This window comes from Carassius auratus, chromosome 7, assembly GCF_003368295.1.
Source record: "Carassius auratus strain Wakin chromosome 7, ASM336829v1, whole genome shotgun sequence".
In the NCBI taxonomy this organism is placed as follows: Eukaryota; Metazoa; Chordata; class Actinopteri; order Cypriniformes; family Cyprinidae; genus Carassius; species Carassius auratus.
The window spans coordinates 29,181,105-29,204,362 of record NC_039249.1 but is presented as its reverse complement, the minus strand read 5'-3'; the positions used below and the strand labels follow the sequence as shown (position 1 = coordinate 29,204,362).

Here is a 23,258-nt window from a genome sequence, read left to right as displayed (position 1 = left end):
ATCATAGATAGATAGATAGATATACAATATGTTCTTTATTTGACATGCCATTGTTGATGGTGTTTCAAAGTAGTGTAAACTACAAATGAGCTACAAAACTACAACTCCCATGTTGGGTAACATCTAATTTCCGGACCGTTTCAAAATAAAGGTCCGCTTCGTTACTTAGAGAATCTTTTCATCTGTTGAACCGGTTCACAAATATGACTGAATTGTCGACAATATTCGGTTATAATAATTGTTAATAAATAACATCTTTAGAAAAGTGACCTTTTATTCAGGCAAATACATTTTACATTAACTTTTATTAATGTTTAAGGTTAATTCAAATTATATTTAGGCTTCGTTTTTATGAAAAAGTCAACAAACTGGGACACATTAAATTTCAATAATTACAATAAATAATTAAAAACTTAGCAATAACTAATAACTTTTTTAAAATAAATATTTAATAACTTTATTCATGGCATATAAAATGCACTTGCTGCTTCCCAATTTGCATGTTATCCATCCTAAATAGAATTAGTATGTCCCAAGTCATAATATTATGTTAAAAAGTAAGTTATGCCAAAGGTTCCCGGATGGTTTACTACTTGAGATTAAAATTCGTGTTAGTAAATAAAATTATTTTATTAATGTTTAAGGTGAATTCAAATTATATTTAGGATTTAGAAGACTTTGTTTTTATTAACTAGAAAAGCCAACAAACCTGAATACATGAATTTTTTATTATTAATAACAATAAATAATGTTTTTATAAAAAATACCTTGCGTAAAGGCATCACTTGAGTCGTGTTTGAACTGATTCTTTGTAATGAACCGTTCGAATGAACCGATTCGCGGAAACGAGTCAGACTTCCATGATGCCATGGAAACGCGACGCTTTCCTGGATAGACCATGTTATGAATGATCTCGAGAAAATAATAGTTATTTAGTTAGCGGTAACGAGACACAACATGCTTCGAAAAGCAGTGAAAGTGGTCGCTGAAGTCCACCTGAGGGCGGTGAGGATCTCCTGACAGTTATAAAGCTTAGCGAGATCAACTGAACTAACTGAGAAGATCTGTTTTGTGTAACGTTAGTCCTGGTAATTTACATGCGGATATGTAATTATTTGGTTATATTTGTATGTTAGATAACCTGTCCAGGGGTGCATCTACCAGCCAAAGATGATGTTTACGTCAGTGTGAGTCTGATGAATAAATACAGGAAGACTGAATGTGTTCCTGCAGTGTTTCCATTACTGATCCGGGAGAAAATAAGATTTGAAAAGGTGGAGAGATTTTATTACTCTATCTATTTTAAATAACGTTTTCAAGAGCAGTCTCACTGTTTTATAAACTCTCGCCTTTTCCCTTGTAGATCCTGAATTATGCCACCGATCCTTCAGCGATAGCAGAATTCCTGCAGTGTGAGATGATGCTTCTTTCTTTTTTTCCTTAATTCTGTCTTCCCTTGTGAAGAAGAAGTAGGCTTAAGCATGCTTTCCACTAACTAAAAAGAGTACTTATTACAAAAATAAAATATATGATGTTATAATGTTTTCAGACACTTATTTACATGTTAATTGCAATTAAATAAAGTGTTCATGTATTATAGGTCATATACATCTATATTAATATCAGTTAGTTGAACTATAGAAGGTTTTGACCCACTTAAGTAGGCTACATCTTTGTAATTTCATAACTATTTCTTTTGTCTTTGAAATATGATTGAAGTACTGTTCAATGCACTGACAAGATGTCATGTATTTAAATACATTTGTAATTACACATATGTAATGAAGAATTTCCACTTTAGTGGATACAAATTTTAACTTTACATGCAAAATGAAATAACATTACAACAAAAAGTTTAATTAAATATCATGTGCTTTCGTAGTCAACACATCAAAATACTTCTTTAAAGCATGACAAAATATTATTAAAAACAATTAAAACCTTTAATTTGACATCGTAATAAACTACTCTTTTTTTTTAAATGTACTTAAGTGTGTTACATCGTGAATGTCTATTATCTTTAAGTAGCACGCTTTAAGTGGCCTTTCAGTTTTATTATATGCAAATATGTTTTTTTTAAGTGTACTTTTAAGATTTGAAGTGCACACTCAAATATAAGCACACTTCTGAACACAGTTCTTGTTTACTTGGGTTATTTTAGTGTGTTTCTCCTCTTCCTCAGGCGAAACAGTGAAAATTGAACTCATTCAGTTGATTCCTCCAGGTACAACTGATATTAACTCTCAGGCTTTATTAAATGATTAATGTTGCAGATTGAAGAAAATGGTATTTGCTTTTGAAATTCCCTTTATGCAGCTGGAGAAATACTGGCCAGTTTTGAAGAAGATGCTCGCAGTTTTCTTTTCCCAGAACCGAAGCTTGTCCCATCTTTCTCTGGAGTAGAGAGAGAGGTATTGATGACACGGCATCCCACTTTTCCTGTAAGTGCGTATTTATCTACCGCACTAATTGAATTGCTTTGCTTAAACACAACAATAATGAGTTTTTGCATTATTAAGCTAAAATAAAAAAGGTCTTTAAATTCAATTTCAGGGTATCTCTCCAAGATTAGAGTTCTCCACAAAGACGACATTCAGAGAAATCTCCAGTGACAATAGTTTCCTGACCGTTCCTGTGGTAAAAATACAGATTTTGACATGCAAGATTTTAGCTAGATTGCCTTATAAAGTTTTGTAAGATGCTTTATCGTCTTTAGAGGGCAATGACGAGAAAAACCTCAGAAAAGTCACCGAAGCAGGGCAGCTCTTCATCCCGAAGACATCTCTCTTTTGCTCCATGCAGTCCAAGAGAGCATCACGACAGAGATCAGGTATCAGATGTTTCTCATTTGCACTTTTTTAAAGACAGAACAGGAGTAAATACTTGCTAATGTGCCCTTGTTAAAAAGAAGTACACTTATTAAAATAGCAGTAATTGTGTAAATAATATATTTAGAAATTACATGCTTAAGTTTGAATTAAATGCAATGTTTTTAGCCAGTTAATTGCATGCTATTTGAAATTAAATGAAAATGTATTATAATTAAAATATATATCAAATGCAATTTAAGAGTGATTTTGACCCACTTAAGAGGGAAATAAGTACATCTTTATATGCATTTTCATTATTATTTCTAATGTCTATGAAATATGCTTAAGTGTAAATGTACTGACAAGTATTTATAATACACTACATTATACTTCAATGCAATTTGTATCTAACCCTGTAAGTTATATATATATATATATATATATATATATGTTTGTAATTACACATTTGCTATGTAGCATATTGAAAAAATATTTTCCTAGTTGAAGTGTTTTTTTTTTATTTATTTATGAATTAGTGAGGGCTAGAAGGCACAACAACTTATTGTAGGATTAAACACTTTTATTCCAGTTCCTATGTGTGTGTGTGTGTGTGTGTGTGTGTGTGTGTGTAGGTTCAAAGGTCACGTGGACGGTCCTCTTCCCATTATTCACCTGTCTCTGCCAGAAACTCCAGTTTAATGAGTCTGTCACCACATCAATCAAAACCATCAGGAGAATCAAGTATGAACACTGTTAGACTCTTCATGCACTTTTGTCAAACTGGTCCATGCTGTGGATCTGTATAAGATTTACCTGAGTTATTTTATTTTAGCAACATAATGTTAACCGGTTAACCAGACTATACTATTAACTGCATTTATTTGTTCTTCAGGAGACCAAAGAAGAAGCTATTCCAGACCTTGGGTTAGTTGTGTATATTATTCGTCCCTCTCTATACTATACACCAATAAACAAATAATACGGATCTGGAAGTAAATTACAGTCTAGATTAACTAAAAGATAAGTCAGGGCAGGACAACCTTTGTGAAAAAGAAATACTCTTTAGTTTACTTTCAATAAGAGTACTTACGGAAATAAAAGACTTTAAAAGAATACACTTAAGTGTAAACATACTGTAACATTACTGTAACTGACACTAAAATGTATGTTAGTCGCAATGAAATGGAAATGGATTATAATTTAAATGTGCTGTAAATAGTCTTCAGAGTGTTTTTGTCATTGTCATTTTATATTTAAATTTATTGTTTTTGAAATATATTTCAAATGTGTTGTCATGTATTTAGATATATTTGTATTTGCATATTTGCAATGACGTTGTGATTTGATGCATTTAAAATATATTTGCCTTAAATATTGAATAACAGACTACAGATAAAACTATAATAAAATATTTTGTGAGCTTAAGTGTGTTAGTCAACATTAAAATAAGTCTACTTCTCTAAAGCATGATGAAAGATTATTAATACATGATTTAAAATTGCTTGAAAGTAAAACGTTTAATTTGATAACATTACAAAGTGCACATTTAAATGTGTTCAGAAACGTACCCCAGGTTTCACAAGCCTAGTCCCAGACTAAAATGTAAGTCTGTTTCACCGCAATGTCCAAACTTTCCTGAGCGCCTTCTCAAAAGCAGGCGTGTGAGGCGTCTTCTTCTTCTTCTTGCTTTATGGCGGATCGCAGACTTATAAGAGCTTTTCTGCCACCTATATCTCAAGTGGACCATTGACACTCTATCTACAATCTCAAGTAGGAGTGTCAATGACCCCCAAGCTGTGATTCCCATTCACTTCCATTATAAGACTGACAGACTGCGACAGTTTGAGTTAAAAATCTAGGCTTGTGTTCCACTAAAGAAACAAAGTCACCTACATCTCAAACATCACATTTTTATTGTAGCCTGAACTATCCCATTAAGTGACGATTTACTTCATTACTTACATATTGATTCCATTCTACCATCATGAACAGCACTGTGACTGCAGTGGAGTCATTCAGATTCCTGGGAACCACCATCTCTCAGGACCTGAAGTGGGACAATCACATTGACTCCATTGTTAAAAAGGCCCAGCAAAGGTTGTATTTCCTTCGCCAGCTGAGGAAGTTTAACCTGCCACAGGAGCTGCTAAAACAGTTCTACTCGGCCATCATTGAGTCTGTCCTCTGTACTTCAATAACTGTCTGGTTTGGTTCAGCAACAAAATCAGACATCAGAAGACTACAGAGAACTGTTCGGACAGCTGAAAGGATTATTGGTGCTCCCCTGCCCACCCTTCAAGAACTGTATACATCCAGAGTGAGGAAAAGGGCTCAGAAAATCACTCTGGATCCCTCACATCCAAGTCACCCCATCTTTGAACTTTTGCCATCTGGCCGGCGCTGTCATGAACAGTTAAATGTTCCCCACTTATGCTTATAAACGTGCAATATCCTTATATTTATTTGTTAACCCTCCATCCTAGAACATTCCTGCTTCTCACTCAATCCTATTCCATTATCATTTATAGCACAATTGTTTAAACACTTATTTATTTGCCAATTTGTACATCTCTTTTTTTTTTTTTTTCTGTGTGTTGTTGTCTCTGTGTACTGGAAGCTTATGTCACTAAAACAAATTCCTTGTATGCGTAAGCATACTTGGCAATAAAGCTCTTTCTGATTCTGATTCTGATTCTGATCTGCAAGTACAGTGTTTTAAGATATACCCTACAAGATCACATTGAATACAATTAAGTGCACTTCTTTTGTCACAAGGTTATTTCGACCTGTACTTTGGTTGCATATTCTATTGTTTTACTAATGTTGTGAACTGCCACTGTACTTCATTATTTCAGATGGCTGATGAAGACTCTTCAGACACAGACGATCTCCTCGACTACGCAGAGGAAGTTGGCCGTCATCATTCCCTCATGGGATATGAGGGATCTTCCAGACACTCTAGTATGGATTGCCAGAGGCACAATGGGTATGTTTGCTACTGTGTTCCCCAGGTAGAGTTGCATGAATGGATTTGATCGATGTTTTTTTGTAGAACACCACATCCATGCCATGCAATCTGAAGTATACTTCATGTTCATAGGAGTATAAGTTGCCTAATACATCCGTTCAAGGAGTATGTTCAAATCACTGACCTTATATGAACAAAAGTAATAGTGATGCCTTTTTTTGAGATAAATGATGTGTTGTTTTCTGCAGATCTCTCTTGGGTTCTGCTGACCTGTGGGAGGAAGTTCAGGAACGGGTTCAGAGTCTTTTAACATCTCCCAAAGCGGTTCATAGACTAGCCTGTGTGAGTACCTCTCAAACAAACACACACACTCCTGTTTTTAATGAACGCTGTGTAATGTCATGCCCATCGTGGGATGGATCGTTAAGCCTCCTCTGCCTCTGTTTTTGATGTCAGGGTGCCACCGACTCGGAGATAGACGAGGTATTGACACGTAGATCTGTTTTGGCCCACTCATGCCCGTTCTAAACACCAGCGTGTACGATAACAAAGTGGTATGTATGTGCTCACTTAATGGCCAAGTCTTTAAATATAATAAGTTTTCTCATACATGGATATTTATTTTGTTTCACTTTTGCATACTTTTAAAAATAGTAACTATCTATATACACAAATATATATATATATATATTTGTGAACTGAATGTCATGTTTTCAGACACTTGCAGGTTAATTGCAATTAAATTAATGTGTTAGTAGTAAATGCAGAGCACAAAATGACAAAAAATTTGACTAATGGTAAACTTTGACCTTGACCACCCACGTCACGCTTATCTTTGACCTTTCATAATCTCTGGGGATTATTATGGTCTTTGTCCTTTTATTTGGTATTTCTTTGTTTACCCATGACCTTTCATATACTCTGGGGTCGATTTTGACATTTTCGACATGACTAATACTAGAGTTTCCATTTTTGACCTTTGACCTTCCGTACCTGGACGTCCCATATCTGTACAGCACGTGTTTCACCCCGTTTAATTTACTTTCTGAGATTTTGAAAGGTCAAAGGTGAGCGCAACTACTATTACAACGTTACTACTACTATTACAATTTATATTATAGTGTACATTTATATTACACACAGATAGCAAAAACATTTTGACTCACTTAAGTAAACCTGTATATATAATTTTATAATTCCTTCTATTGTTTTCGAAATATTAAAGTACTGCTGAATGTTCTGACATGCATTTATGATAAACTAAAATATACTTTATTGTAATTTCCATTGAAACTTGTATGCCTCGGATTTGAATATATTTGTTGCCATATAGTACATTTTCTTTAAAACAGAACAACATATTAAAACATAATGATTTGAAATATAAAGTAAAATGTTTGACATTACTACAAAGTGTACTTTTTAAAAGTGTGTTAAGAAACATGGTACTTTAAGTGAAAATTATAAAATTATAATCGAATATCTTACATGTGCTTTATTGTGTTAGTCACCACATTATAGATAAGTGTTTATCTTTAAAGCACGAAAAAAAGGTTATTGAAACATGATTTAAAAAGACATGATTTAAAAAGTAAAATTTGTAATTTGATAAGATTACATAGCGCTTTTAAAAGTGTGCTTAAATGTGTTCAGAAACATAGTCGTTAAAATGCCCTTCCTTTAAGTACACTTAAGTGGCCTTTTATTTCATTAATATTATAATATCTAGAAGTATAGTTGTTTAAATATAACTTAAATATAACAAGGTTTGATGTGCACTAGTTTGCATTTAATACAGTAAAGCACACTTTTGAGTGCACAAGGGTTGTATACAAAGACTGTTTACTTCGACTTCTTTTTATCCACAGATGAATCAGAGGATTGTGTGATTTCCTGTGGCATTGCATCTTTTTCCATCTTTTTCCATTCAATTACGAGTGTGTTTGTTTGTAGTTGTGTAGTAAGTGTTTTTGAAGCTTGCTGGTTTATAACCATTTCTGGAGGCCCCCCAACTGTTCACACCTGATTCAGAAACACTTGAAATGTGTGTTTCAGTGGAGACAGCGAGCAAAACGGACTCTCCAGACACTTAAAATGGTACATGTGCTTAATATAACCCTCATAACAAAAAGGTTGGCTCCCTTGTTGGAGCTGTGGTGCAGTAATAGATCATAGTTTGTTTTGAGACCAGCCTGCATTGTGTCATAATGCAATTCTTATATAAAGCAAAAAAGGCAGAAGTCCACCCCCTAAAAAGAGAAATAAAATCATCAAAAGTGACAAATCAGTAGTGCTTTGATCACATTCTTTCTTCTTATTTTTAGCATCTTTATGCAAATGCTGCTCATTCATTAGCAAGTCAAATTAAATACCTCCTTTAGTTGATAGTCAAGTACAAAAGGCTTGTTCTGTGACATTCCCCTTGAGTATTAAACGAAGAACATCTATCTATCTATCTATCTATCTATCTATCTATCTATCTATCTATCTATCTATCTATCTATCTATCTATCTATATCTAAGTGAAAGTGAATAATTTTTTAAGTGAAAAAATAAATGGAAAAAAGTCAATTCAGGGATGTTTTTTCAGGTGTTGACATCTTTGTCTTTATTATTTTGTGGATACACATACAGTACTCGTTGGATCATACAGTGTGAATAATTTGACTACTGTACTGTATAAATACAGTTGTACAATGGTGTGCTTTACAGTGTTTATTCAGTTTCAGAACCGCCGACCATTAATGCTTCACATTGACAATTTTCTCTAATTTCTGATGTAACCCAAAGTATAAAGAAATTAAATACTGTCAAATAAAATTCAAACTGGCTCAATGGCAGAAATTTGGCACTGACAACATCATCGGTGTGGTCTTTTCAAAATATTCTCCAGAATAGCTCTGATTCAACAACAAAAGCAGAACAATAATGAATTAGTGGCTTGCTGAAGAAACTATTAAGGCTTGCCACCTGTAGTATCATGACTAAATAATTGTGTACAAAGGATCTCATTTTCATTCCAAAGGCCATTTCTGTACCCCATATCAAGTCCTTATCATGCAACGTTTGAATAAAAATGTTCCCCTTCATATCAACACATTCAATTTGGCACAAACCTGAAATGAAATACACGCAAAGCTCATAAACATTTGGCTTTCGATAGCAAGTGCAAATACAGAACTGGCAACATTTCACACATTACCGAATTTGAAAAAGTGAACATAATTTGCGAAGAAAATTTTCGAAAGCGGAATTCGATAACCTTAAAATCAGCGTTTTCTGAGTATAACAACATTGGCTAGTTAGCAACATGCGTACGTTACACTAATCTGCCGATGCACGATATTGCACAGAGCTCCTTCTCAAACACACAAATACGAAAATCGCCTACTGCTAAAAAGCTATTCGTTAGTACAAAACCAAAGGAAACAACGGCCGTTAATAAAAAGAAAACAGCAATTTGCATAATTCATGGCAACATGTTAATGAACTATGGAAGCACAGTTTTCTCTCAGTCTAGCGCACACGTAAGTTCAAGAGCACGGTTGGGAAAATAAAGGAAGAAGGTGGTATTGCTAATGTCGGTGCTCAATCATGTCCTCGCTAATGACTTTCCGTCCTAATCATGGCACTGGTTTTATGAATGGCTCCTACCTCTCTGAACTCCTTTTTACACCGTCACATGTTCAGCAGTGAGCACCGTGCACCTCTAGAACTGCGAGGTCTCAGTGAAAGAAATAGCGTCGCTTTTGTCGATAGTGAATCCACCGTTGACGTAAGATTTCTTCTCGCACTCGTCGTCGTCCATCGTGGTCTCCAGGGCGAAGGGGTTGACTGCGTCCACGTCTGAAGTCAGATCCATCCTCTCTAGTTCTCGCTTTGACAGCTTCTGGACTATTCCAGCGCCGTAGGCATCTCCCAGCACGTTGATCATGGTACGGAAACGATCGCTGGTTTAATAGGAAAAATCTATGTAAACTTCAAATTATAGCAGTCATCACCCCAGTCTTTGAATCGCATGGTCCTTCAGAAACCATGTACTTCAAGTCATGTCAGAAGTTTATATTTAAGAACTCCTAAGACACAGGTGTCAAACTCAATTCCTGGAGGGCTGCAGCCTAGGGAGTTTGTATTTATGAGTTAGGAAGTCATATTTACTTTGTCAGGTGTGTTGAAGTCATTTGGTGAGAGCGAGTTGAGGCTTGTTTCCATCACATAATTAAAAAAAAAGCAATTTTCATCTCACTATTCAGATTTTTTTCTTTCACTTCTGAGTTTATAACTCGCATTTTTTAAATTGTCAGATATAATGTCAGAATTGTGAGATGTGAGTTTTAAACTCCCAATTGCAAGAAAATGTTGGAAAGAAAAGTAGCAATTGTGGGATACAAATTTGTGATTACTTTGTTATTTTTTATTCTGAGAAAAAAAATTTAAACTCATAATTCTGACTTTTTGATCATAATTCTGAGATATTAATTTTTTTAATTAATAAATTATATAAAGAATTATTATGAAAATAAAAATGCAACCACAATTTTTTTTTCACACAATGTTTTATTTCACTAAATTTCTTCCCAAAATGTTAATTTTTTGTTGCAATTGTTAGTTTATAACTATCTCATCTTATATCAAGTTATACAATTGCAAATCTGTTTACATTTTACCATTCCGACATTTTTTTCTCATAATTCTGAGTTTACATCTCAGAATTGCAGGAAAAAGTCAAAATTATGAAATAAACTTTTTTTATTTTTTATTCCATGACAGAAATGGGCTTCCAAAAGATGCCAATGTGTCTCATAATTGTACAATATTATCATATTTCTTACATGCTTAGATAAATTAAATTATTTTTAGTGGTCGACCAATTTTGCCGATATTGGCTGATGGCCGATATAAAGCAGCTATGATAAAGAAATTTTAAATAATGGATAAAAAAATCAATGAAACATAATTTATTAGTAATTTAATAGTATGTTAAAAAGTATGTTTAACGTTTTATTAAAGTTAAAAGTCTGTCGCTCTATCAAAATAGAAGTTCCGGCTTGAACGCATCAGCCAAACAGAAAAACTTATCGTTGGACTGTATAAATTAAAAATAATTAGTGGTCGACAAATATATCGCCAAGGAAAATATTGCGGCCGATATTTGAATTTTTTTCTAATATCTGCTGATATATTGCCCGACCAATAATTCTTTTTAATTTATACAGTAGCTTATTGTAAATGAAAAACATTGCAGCCATCACGTCTGGCATGTTTGTCATTGATGCCCCCAACTCAAGGCTTAAAGAAAGTTCAGAGTTTTCCACTTGTAATTACGAGTGACATTCATGTGCGTTAAATGCATAAATACAATTTCTCCAACATGACTTGAATGCACCATTTCTTTCAGCCAGTTTCTGGGTTGGGGGCATGTCAGTAAGAAAATATGGCACAATGTATACAGTGACTGTGAATTATAATAATTTTTCCATTTAAACTAAAAAAAAAAGAAAAAAAAAAAGCGAAGTGGCATAAACTAAATATGACAGTATTGTACCGTAATGATAGAATATATAGAGTACTTCGCCATCTTGCCCTAACCAAAGTGATTTAAACACATCTGATTTTGTAATAACAACTTTTCAAATCGTAAATACGAACTTTCCAGGATGACTTGAATGAACCGATAGACTGCTGCTGGAATTATGTATTTTTGTAAGCCAAAACCCAGAAACTACTTAGCATTTTAGCACTTCTGGTTCCAGTTAAGGTCTATGGTGAAAAATGGCTCAGTGTATTTTCACGTATCATTCTACGGCATAAAATACACCAGTAAAACATTTAAAAACATTGAAAAAGGCAGTTGCTAATGAACGGTTAAATGGGACAACGTTAAACGTCATCACAATAAACAGGTAAAATACTTAATAGGTGCAAACTATTCTAACTTAAACTTTTAGGATGGATTGTCAGAAACTTAATGGTGGTGACACTGAAGTCATGTGACTGGTTTAGTTAATCTGTAGCCTTCGTTTAGCTTTATACTTCTGCCAATTGTATTTAACATAAAAATTTAATTGTGTTCATTTTGTTGGAGTTTATTTTCTGCAACAATCCAAAAGCCAATGGAAAAATCCTACTGGGTTTTTGAAGTGGGAACCTGGGTGATATGGGTTGGCACATTAATTACACCTGACATTTTGGTCATGGAAACCAGATACTTACAGCAGCCAATCGACAGCGATGATGAGGGTGACATCACTGGCAGGAAGGCCCACTGCTGTGAGCACTATCACCATGGTTACCAGTCCAGCATTTGGAACTCCTGCTGCACCAATGCTGGCGACGGTTGCCGTGATACTGTGGAATGAACGTTTAAAAAAAGTATCACTCGGGCCTTTGTCCTTCATGAAGCCACTTAACTCTATTATATCACACCAGTTGGCTTATATCCCACTTACCTAATGGTAACAATCTGGCCAGCGTCCAGGTCGTAGTTGTTCAGCTGAGCTATGAATATAGAAGCAACAGCTTCATACAGTGCAGTGCCGTCCATGTTGATAGTCGCACCAACTGGAAGAACGAAGCGAGTGATTCTCTTGTCGATCCTGTTGTTCTCCTCTGCGCATCGAAACGTGACGGGCAGAGTGGCTGAGCTGAGACAGTAAAGACTCTTGTTATTGCATAATAGCAATTTCTTTACATTTTAAATTGGTTTAAAAAGTCTCTGTCAAAATAAAATATTAAAAACTGGAATAACAGGTGTTCAGGAGCAGGGCTGAGCAGCCTTGCTATAAAAAGTTCAAAATAATGATAAAAACACAAAACCAAAGGCTGCTTCTCAGATTATTTTAAAGTTTTTTTAGTTTTTTTTTTTTTTTTAAAGAATTATTCATAGCATTTAAAAGAGAAAATGTGTCTTTTGCTTGTGCAGAATGTATTGGCACACTAAAGTCCCATCTAAAATGTCAGAATTTATTGCATCAAAAAAACGAAATATTTTCTTTTTAAATTGTTTTTTCTTAGTTGTAATAAAAAAGGTTTGATATATAAAATATTCTTTTAAGGATCAGAGGTACACTTTAGCATATTTTAAAAAAGAGCACTTGTAAATGTATTAGATTTTACATTTATATTACATGCAAACTGGCTGAAGCTTTTCGACTCACTAAGTGCATCTTTTAGTCTTTAGTCAATATACCGGCGCTAAAATATTCATCGACTCACCTTGAGGAAATCATGAGAGCTGTTAGTAAAGCCTGTGCCATTCCCAGAGAGAAGGTGAATGGATTCTTCCTCACAAACACGAAGTAAATCAGGGGGAGGAATACGATGGAATGGATGGCTAGTCTGTGAAAGGAAAACATATTTTAAAGCAATGTACATTAGAATAGAATAAAAATTATATTTGTAAAAAATGGCTTTTTTTTTTTTAAGTTGTGAGCCATTGCAAGCATTTTTGATCATCTCACAGCTCCAGAATGTCGTATGAATATCTGAACATGCAATATGTTAAATAAAATGTTTTGTCCACTCTCGAAAATCTGCAAGTTTCATAGAAAAAGGATAATTTTGAACAAAAAGCTGAGAAAACTTTAGTTATTTTCAGTTCCACCAATAGAAATTTCATTCGGTTATGTTATATCTGTCTGCAACATGATCTTTACTTAATATCTTAATGATTATTGGCATAAAAGTAAAATGGATAATTTTGACCCATACAATGTATTGTTATCTATTGCTACAAATATACCCCAGCTACTTATGACTGGTTTTGTGCTCCGGGGTCACAAATATATTTAAATTTATTTAACTTATTAACCATGAAAGTATTAAATATATCATACTTGAACTGTAAGTTATCTCACGCACCTCTTGGAGGATCACTGGTTTAAAAGGCATCCTCTATTTTTACCAAGGTCACTTGGATTTATATCCTCTCTATTCGTAAGAGCTACACTGTATTCTGTCTGCCTCAGCAGTGTGAGTTCAGTTCATTCCACACGAGTGCAGATGGCATTTGTTTAACTGCAGCTACAGAATCTCCTGACTGATGCTCCATCACCTTTATCACTCAGATTAGTGGAAGTGTGGAGTTTATGAAATGTATAATAAGCACATCTGCAGCTGGAGCAGTTTTAAATGTCCATGGCTCTTATCTGTGAGTGAACAGAGCCCACAGTAAATCTGCTCCTCTGCTAATCAACAAGAGAAGATTAAAGAAGCGTGTTCACCCGCTGAGCACCGTCACCATGTACAAGCCCATCTTCCTGAAGATCTCCCAGTCGTCCACCTCCATGATCTTGGCAGCGATCAGGAACAAGATGCCAACAGGCATGTAACTGCCAGAGAAAATACATTACATTTATAATCGATATATTCCAAGAAACACATTATTTATTGGCTGATGTATCTTCCATGCTTTGTCATGAACTTGACAAATGAATTGGTCATTCAGAACTAACCACATAATAATCTGAACGAGTCTCATGGTGGCCTCATTCAGAGCATCGAAGAACTCCAGCAGGATCCGGCCTCTTTCTCCCATCTTGCCGATGACCAGACCGAACGTCACACAGAATACGATCAGACCGAGAACATTAATGCCATCTGAATATGAGCCTACGATCTTGTAGTCTTTGCTCAAATTCTATAGTAAAAAGAAGCCAAAAATCAGTACGTACATTCTCCATCTTTACCATTCATTTGCTCTTGATTTTTCTCTCACCTGTGCAACTGTTGAGATAATGGTGGTGAACGGTGGAAATGTAGTCGTGTTACTTGTACTTATGTTGGCTTTCGATGGTTCAATCTCTTTGCGCTGCGTCTTATACTAAAACACAAATGATGTTTATTCAAACTATATAGTATATTTGCTTGACTTAATAGAAGTTGTATAAACTGTATATTTTACCTGCTGAAAACAGGCTTGCACAAGATTTTCAGGAAACATGTTCCTATGAAGGAATGAGATAAACAAACCACTCGCATAAAGAGATTCATGATCATATTATTGGTAACACTTTAGATTCGAGACCAATTCTGACTATTAACTAGTTGCTCACCAGCATGCATATTATTAGCATACTCTCTGTTTATTAGCACTTATTAAGCACATATTTTGGGTCTGCAAGACCTTATTTTAGATCCTTTACTCTACCCTATACCTAAACTACCTAACTTACTATTAATAAGCAGCAAACTGGGAGTTTATTGAGGCAAAAATCATAGTTAATAGTGAGAACTGCTGCCCAAACTAAAGTGTAACCAAATTAATATATTATATTATATTACATTACATTATATTGTTATCTGTGCATTTAAGCCATACCTAAAATGGTCAAGTCATTGCACAAATTTGTTATTTTGTAAATTTTTATGTATTCCTTAAAGGGGTCATGAACTTAGAAACCAAAAATAACCCTTGAACTTTTGCCATACTGTATGAGGTCATTGGAAAACATATAAAAACATCCTGTAATTGGTGTGATTTTTACCTAACCAGGTCCAGTAAGGTGTCAACGGTGGACACATTGGGAGTGCTTCCTGCTCTCTCGATATTATCAGCACTCTGAGACACCCCGGGTTTAATTGTCGTCACAAGAACGATTCCTTTTAAGCACAACATCATTGTTAAACAATCACAATTTATGTCTTTAAAGCTTATTGATGTCATGTTTACGTGACTCACCAAGAATGACAGCAATGATGGTAGTGGAGAGGTAATAAACCACCGCACGAAGACCGATCCTTCCAGACACCTCGGAGTCCAGCGCTGCCACTCCTTCACAAACAAGACCTGGAGTTAATACTTCTCATGCATTCTCCAAAGAACACACTTGACAATGCCAACAAAGAATGTTAACCAATGCAATTGGGTTAAATGCAACAAAAAAGCTCTGTAGCTCCAGTTACTCTCCAAACGTTTGGAAGCGCTGTAGATGTGAGGTTTCAGACATTATCAGTAGCATAAATGCAGATGATTTGCACTGATAAGTGACAATGCAAAGTTTGAACACATTTAGAACATGGAAAAATATTATAGGTATTTATAAATGATTTCTTAACTGTGTACTGCTTGGTCTATTACACACTAAGCTTAATTGGTGTTCAGTCAGATGAATAAACCTGGGCCATTTTAATCCAGTAATCAAGCACTGGATCTGCCAAAGCTGCACATCTGACTGTGACGTGTGTATATTGGCATTATAACAGTATGTAATCAAAATAAAATCATTATTGCTGATCTTCAATGATTACTGTAAGAACTTTACTGCCTTTATGCCCAGAAATGATAAAGATGATGTCCAAAACACAAACTGATATCGTCCACTGATAACTTAGACACAGAGTGCGTTTCCATCCTTTCGGACGGACGGATCCTTTCGGACTGTACATATTTCAGCAATAAGACATTTGGCTATAATATGCCAGTGTTTCCTAAACAAAAGTTAATTAATTAAAACACAAAATGTCAAATTTAAATTTTTAAATAAAAACAATTAAGATAAACCACTTACTAAAAAAGATAAAAGATGATGAGTTTCCACCTGAATGTAACCATTGACCAACATCAAAGAACTGTACGTGAATGGTTTGTTCAATTATTGAAATATTAACTTAAATTCTATATAGGAAAATACTGTAACACAGTGGGGTTTGAATTTAACTATGTACTCTTATAAAACACTACGGCACAGAATTCACCTCAGCACCTTCACTTTGCACTTAAAAATTTGGCTGCTCCTTGTCTGATCACAAACAGTAATGCAAAGCTAATTTAATCTTATATTGCATGTTCTTTAAATTGTTGTAGATTTATGTAGCAAAGGTTTTGAGACAAACAGATTGTTAATGTTTTTCAGTTTTATTTAAGGTAAGTAAAGCAACAGATCTTCAGTAACAGAAGAATTAGAAATTATGGTAATGGTAAAAAGCACAATAGATTTTACTAATGACACAATAATCACCATGATAATAAATAGCTGGCTGACTTTTCCATTTGTTGACATGCCATGGTTAGATTCAGGTGGTAAATAATAATCAGTTATATTAAGTTGGTTGTCCACCTGTTACAACCCTTTTTTGTTTAGCATTTTCTCCTTTCTGTCTTTCTTTTGTTTTGAAAGTGTTTGTGACCAGGTAGGATGCTGATTGGTTCCTGCAGGCTAATGACTGGCCCATCTGGATTGGTGCATTTAAAACTAGCCACACCTTAAAAGCCCTGATGTCACTTCCTTTCTCCAGAGCAGAGCGAGAGTTGCTGGGTTTTGGCTGTTTGGTTGAGTTTTTATACGATTCTTATAAGTAGGAACTGTTTGACATTTTGACCCTATTGCTTGTTATGACACAGATTTGGATTTTCCTTTTAACTCTGTTTGCCTGATTTTGTAAATAGTTTGTAAATTATTGTAAATATAGAGGGTTGGGAGAAAGTAAGGTGTTTGATGCCATTTTGTTTATTGTAACCTTTTTGATCTGTTTTGGTTAGGGAGTCAGGTTAAAATATTCTACTTATTTAATTTTGGTTAGGGTTTAGGAAAGAGTTTATTTTTGTTTGGTTCCATTAAAAACCCTCAAAAGAATCCCTGCTTCCTTTCTCTTTTCATGTTGTGTCCTTTACCCCTAGACGTGGCGTAACACCACCTTAGAGATAATCATCACTATATTTATAATGAAACAACTGTATTTGAAAATATGGTATTAATCATATCACATAACAAAGTATAATGTTGTATCTATTGTACCCTACTATTGTAGTTAGTTGTTAATATAATATATTATTAATCTAATTTTTGTCATTTGTATTCCTTAAAGGCTCTTATAGTTTTTATCATTATTTTAGTTGTAGTTATTTTAGGACCTCAACTTAAACCAAATTAAAACGAGAAATGTTATCTTTTGGGAAAAATTGATTTTTTTTTATGCTGTAGTTTTAACTTTAACAATGGTTGGCTGACAAACATGTTTGGAAGTCATAAATATATATGACTATAATGCTGCAAATTTAATGGTTTTTAAATATAATTTACTTTTTTCATTATAGCTAGTGGGTGATTCTGAAATTCCATGTGATTGAAAAAGGCAGAAGACCCCTGCAGGGCTGTGATTAATCTTTTATGGGTGGACCCTCGTCCCTGAAGGTGACCCTGGACAATGGTAACATAAGGGCAACATTTACAACCTCTGAATTTTGACTGCGAGACATAAATGGAGATGTGATCTGGGCTGAAGAGGGAGCGATACCTGTTATCATGCTGGAGACGATGAGAGGCAGGATGACCAGCTTTAGCATCCTCATCAGGATTTCTCCTGGGAAGCCAAAGTACTGCTTCTCCAGCTGGGACAGAGAGGTGTAGTCCCGCACCAGCACTCCCAGCGCGATCCCTGCAGACAGACAGACAGAGAGCACATCAAACTGAGTGCAGATGGGAAACTCTCCATTGTGCCTAATCTACACAAACCCCAAAACAAGCCAGTCTGAATGTACAGAGCTAAATATTCCCATAATATCTCAAGATCATCTTCATTTGTAATTACTAGATAAAAAACTAAGTGTCATCACTGATTTTCAGAGTGATTTCACAGCAAGAGTTAGAGATCTTCCAAATCTCCAATCTCACTGACATTAAGAATAGCGAGCTGTAAATGCTTTGTGATGTTCAGGGGAAAAATAATATTCCTATAAATGTTATCAGATGCACAAAACGAGACACGTGTCAGACAGATGTCATTTTGAGTTTAGGATCATCTCAGTTTCATTCTTTTATGAAGATGGATTTGGCTATATGTGACGCTTGAGCACAAAACCTTACGTCTCTGGGGTATATTTGTAGCAATAGCCAAAAATACATTGTATGGGTCAAAATGACCAATTTTTCTTTTATGCCAAAAATCATTAGGATATCAAGTAAAGATCATGTTCCATGAAGATATTTTGTACATTTCCGACCGTAAAAACATCAAAACTTAATTTTTGATTAGTAATACACATTGATAAGCACTTCATTTGGACAACTTTATAATATTAATGAAATAAAAGGCCACTTAAGTGCACTTAAAGAGAGACACTTTCTTAAGGTTTCTAAAAGCTGAACTTTGTAATGCTTAAAATGAAATGAACAGTTTTACTTTAAAGTACATTTTAAATAATTTTTTTAATAACGCTTAAAAGAATTACACTTATTTTGTTGACTTACATGCTAAAGTACATTTAAAAACTGTTTATTTAATATTACATTTAAAGCAATTATTTTTAAATGTATTAAACTGCAACATCATTCCAAATGTTCAAAGACAATAATAGTAATTCTGAAATTATAGATGAAAAGTCCTACTTAAGTGTCACCCTAAAGTTAAGCTAATTGCATGTAAACTAGCTTGAAATTAACACGCAGTTAAGTGTCTGCAAAGATTACATTCGGTTTTATTCTAAAGTATTTTATTTTAGTACTAAGTATGCAAAAACGTGATTCTTTTTCATGAGGGATGGCTTCACAACTATTCGTATTTCTAACATGTAATGCCATATCTGATATTCTCCGTTTTGAGTACACGTCCTGAAGACGTCTTGAATGTTTAACGAGGCTAAACCAAAGCCAGGTGACCACAGACAATTATCTAGTCTCTGTTGTAATGTAACATATCTTTATTACATTTTAGCATCATAATGATTATGACTGAGTAAATAAAAGATGTTATGAAAACACTGAAAGAGTGACTGGCTTGACCTGCCTTTTGTTTTATTGTAGGTTTCTGCACAAGCTTGCAAGACATCAAAAAGTGAATCTGTGTTTTGACCAGTGCACGAACATGGCCGTATAAATCCATAAAATAAAATAAAATAAACATAGCATGATTAACTTTAAGTATAAAACAAGCAGAAGAGTGAGAGTTTAAAACATTTAACACTAATTAAATGTAAAATTATATTTACAAAACCACTAAAAAATGCAATCAAAATAATATTATTATAAATATTATGATAGCAGTATTGCATAAGTTATTCATTTGATATAAAATAGTACATGCCATCACTGCAGTCAAGACGTTTCTCATCAATACATATAGTGTATAATCTATGACCGCTGCTTAATTGCCTCACGGATCAGATAAGAAATGCCTAATAAAGCAATAGTGAGATTTAATTGGACAGCCCATAAGTTCTGAGCATTTCTCCAAGCATTAAACCATTAATGTTGTGATGACTAAGCCTTCACAAACAGGCCAGTTTGTGCAAGGCAAATAACTGCTCATTTATGATTATTTACAATTTATTATACCATGCTTTTATTTTCAAGAACTGTACACATTTGTTATTATAAATTGGTCGTCATAAATACTTTTTTGTACACTTCTGCACAAAAATGTATAGGGGAGAGTTGGCATTCAGGTAAAGTTGTCTCAGTAACTGTAAAGCTATATATTTTAATCACACAAATTCCGCATCAAAACTGTATTAAAGTATTAAATGCTGTGAATACTGGCCTCAAGATGCAAAATAACAACGAAAAAAAAAAAACTAATGCACATAATTAATGCTGGCATGCATTAAGACAACTATGTTGAGCACATATCTTAACAGAAAGGTTCAACTGTGTTCTCAGAAGCTTCTCACTTGTGTTCTGCATTTTGTTATTTATTAATTACGGATTTTGCATCACATCTGACTGTGTTTCGTGGCATGTTGAATTGTTTTGTTTTTCACAAGCTAGTTTGCTGGTTTTATCTATTTCAAGATGCTTTCCAAATTGTCAAACTGTGAGACCAGCAATCATCTTTGGCACATTTTCTAGCATTTTCAACACAAACGTTTAGTAAAATACGCCTTTTTTAAAAGGAATAGTTCAAATGTACTTACCCTCAGACCATCCAAGATGTGGATGAGTTTGTTTCTTCATCTGAACAGATTTGGAGAAATTTAGCATTGCATCACTTGCTCACCAATGGATGCTCTGCAGTGAATGGGTGCCGTCAGAATGAGAATCCAAACAGCTGATAAAAACATCACAATAATCCACAAGTAATACACGGCACTAAAGTCCATCAATTAACATCTTGTGAAGTGAAATCTGCGTGTTTGAAAGCAGCAAATACATTAAACTATCCGAAATAACAATAACGCTTCCTCCTGTGAAAACGTCCTTCTCCTGTAGCTGTCCTCTCAAATTAAAATCCACACACATATTTGTTTAGAACGGTTTTAAACTGTGTGCAAATTATGCAAACTTATCTCCTGATTGAGATTAAATTGATTAAATACAGTGCATGGAGAAAGCTGTACCATGGGCAGAGGACTCCTAGCAAGCAATGCAATGGTTGATAAAGTTAAAAAAGTCTTAATGATAGATTTATTACAATCTTCATGATTATCTTCTCGCTTCACAAGAGGTTAACTGATGGACTGATGTGGAATACTGTGATGTTTTTATCAGATGACTGGACTCTCATTCTGACGGCACCCATTCACTGCAGAGCATACGCTGGTAAGCCAGTGATGTAATGTAATTTCTCTAAATCAGCTCCGATGAAGAAACAAACTCATCTTGGTGCAAATTATCAGCGACTACTTATTTTTTTGTGAACTATTCCTTTAAATTAAGATCAACACATGTCCAGTGAGTCCAGTCTTTTTTTCTAACCTTTAACTATGGGCACGTTCAATTAGCTTTTAGATTTTACTTGTGGCATACTGGAAGTCTGCTCACGTTTCTCTGTGCCAGTAGTAAAATATCTAGACACACACACACACACACACACACGCACACACACTGATCAATGCCTTCATTCATCACACTCACCCATCAACACACCTGCAGATATGTAAGTGCAACAAACACAAACACAAACACTTGAATTGCCCTTATTGTCAAACCAGGCACTGAATGATATCACAGCGGCGTTGCACATCCATCTAACAGCGAGCACAGACAGAGAAAATAAAACCACAGCACTGGATACATAATTAACGTCGAAGCGAGATCTGCGATGCGGAGAAATGTGGCCCATCTTACCCAGAATCACCGCGCTGACGGTCGCTATGAGAATCCAGTTCCTCTTCAAAAAGCCCTTCACATCCCGTTCTCTCCGCTCTTTCTTACCCAGCGCATCCATGACCGACAGACACACAGTACACGGGAGGCTCGTGAATCCTGCTTCCGTGGCTGAGTCTCGCTGGAGAGTGATGTGAGCTGCTGCTGCTGCTGATGGGAGGGGGTGTCATCTGCTGCTGCTGCTGCTGTCTGTAACACGGGCTCTTGGCTCTCGTGATAACCTTTGATCGCTCGTTTATTGCAACTTGACCTCCGGTTTAGTAAAATAATTTACCGTCATTTCGTCTCATAGGACTATAAAGGAGGTATAAAAATATTAACATTTAGAAAGCACGACGTATCACTGACATGTGTGCTGATGTTGCTAAGCAACGTAATCTGGTATATTGTTATCTTACAATATAAACATCGAATTCTTTCACTCAGTAGTTAAACATTAAAAATCTTTCTTCTTATTATTTTTTATGTGTAAGTGTTTGGTCAGATTAACAATTAACCCTCAGATTAAGAGGACACGCTCTCATTTACTTTCTCAAATACCTTTTTGACAATAATTGTCTCTCTGTGACAATTATTATCACGGGGATGGTGTTCATGCTTACAACTATTTAACTGCTGTTATGTTTGTTTTATGGCAAACTTTGAATTCTAAATGTCTCTGTAAAGATATTAGACTTAAAATAGACCTATTTTAATGTTTTTTTTTTTCCTCAGGCAATTTAGGCTAAATATAGCTGTTAAAGCTGTCATACCTGCTGAAAAAAACAGCATATGCTGGCTAGGTATGTTTTGACACTGGGATGCTGGTCCTTTGTTGGTTTATGCTGGTCCTTTGCTGGTTTATGATGGTCCATTGCTGGTTTACGCTGGTTTATGCTGGTCCTTTTGCTGGTTTATGCTGGTCCATTGCTGGTTTATGATGGTTCATTGCTGGTTTATGCTGGTGCTTGCTGGTTTATGCTGGCACTTGGTGGTTTATGCTGGTCCTTTTGCTGGTTTATGCTGGTCCATTGCTGGTTTATGATGGTTCATTGCTGGTTTATGCTGGTGCATTGCGGGTTTATGATGGTTCATTGCTGGTTTATGCTTGTGCTTGCTGGTTTATGCTGGCATTTGCTGGTTTATGCTGGTCCATTGGTGGTTTATGCTGGCATTTGCTGGTTTATGCTGGTCCATTGTTGGTTTATGCTGGTGCTTGCTGTTATATGCTGGTCCTTTTGCTGGATTATGCTGGTCCTTTGCTGGTTTATGATGGTCCATTGCTGGTTTATGCTGGTCCACTGCTGGTTTATGCTGGCACTTGCTGGTTTATGCTGGTCCATTGCTGGTTTATGCTGGTGCTTGCTGTTTTATGCTGGTCCTTTTGCTGATTTATGCTGGTCCTTTGCTGGTTTATGATGGTCCATTGCTGGTTTATGCTGGTGCTTGCTGGTTTATGCT

General features: G+C 35.1%; 2 protein-coding genes across 3 annotated transcripts; one reads left to right on the top strand and one right to left on the bottom strand.

Annotated features, from left to right (window-relative positions):
• Window positions 1-793: 793 nt before the first annotated feature.
• spata6l (spermatogenesis associated 6-like) lies at window positions 794-8,951 on the top strand. 2 transcript variants are annotated; one of them, XM_026268356.1, is made up of 13 exons: window positions 795-1,005; window positions 1,137-1,274; window positions 1,364-1,412; window positions 2,183-2,224; window positions 2,317-2,441; window positions 2,554-2,637; window positions 2,717-2,830; window positions 3,443-3,551; window positions 3,703-3,734; window positions 5,666-5,796; window positions 6,027-6,120; window positions 6,235-6,332; window positions 7,647-8,951. In XM_026268356.1, the coding sequence occupies exons 1-12, from the start codon at window positions 958-960 to the stop codon at window positions 6,304-6,306; spliced, it is 1,038 nt and encodes a 345-aa protein (XP_026124141.1). In that variant the 5' UTR covers window positions 795-957; the 3' UTR covers window positions 6,307-6,332; window positions 7,647-8,951. The 2 variants fall into 2 exon arrangements, with proteins under 2 accessions (XP_026124142.1, XP_026124141.1); XM_026268357.1 differs by lacking the exon at window positions 2,183-2,224 and having other exon boundaries at window positions 794-1,005.
• slc1a1 (solute carrier family 1 member 1) lies at window positions 8,358-22,112 on the bottom strand. Its single transcript, XM_026268355.1, has 12 exons — window positions 21,780-22,112; window positions 18,013-18,153; window positions 15,458-15,550; window positions 15,264-15,378; window positions 14,681-14,723; window positions 14,495-14,599; window positions 14,232-14,416; window positions 14,001-14,108; window positions 12,994-13,116; window positions 12,228-12,422; window positions 11,992-12,126; window positions 8,358-9,728 (listed from the first exon to the last, which is right to left on the bottom strand). Exons 1-12 carry the CDS (start codon window positions 21,877-21,879, stop codon window positions 9,488-9,490), a joined length of 1,584 nt encoding a protein of 527 aa, XP_026124140.1. The 5' UTR covers window positions 21,880-22,112; the 3' UTR covers window positions 8,358-9,487.
• Window positions 22,113-23,258: the final 1,146 nt, after the last annotated feature.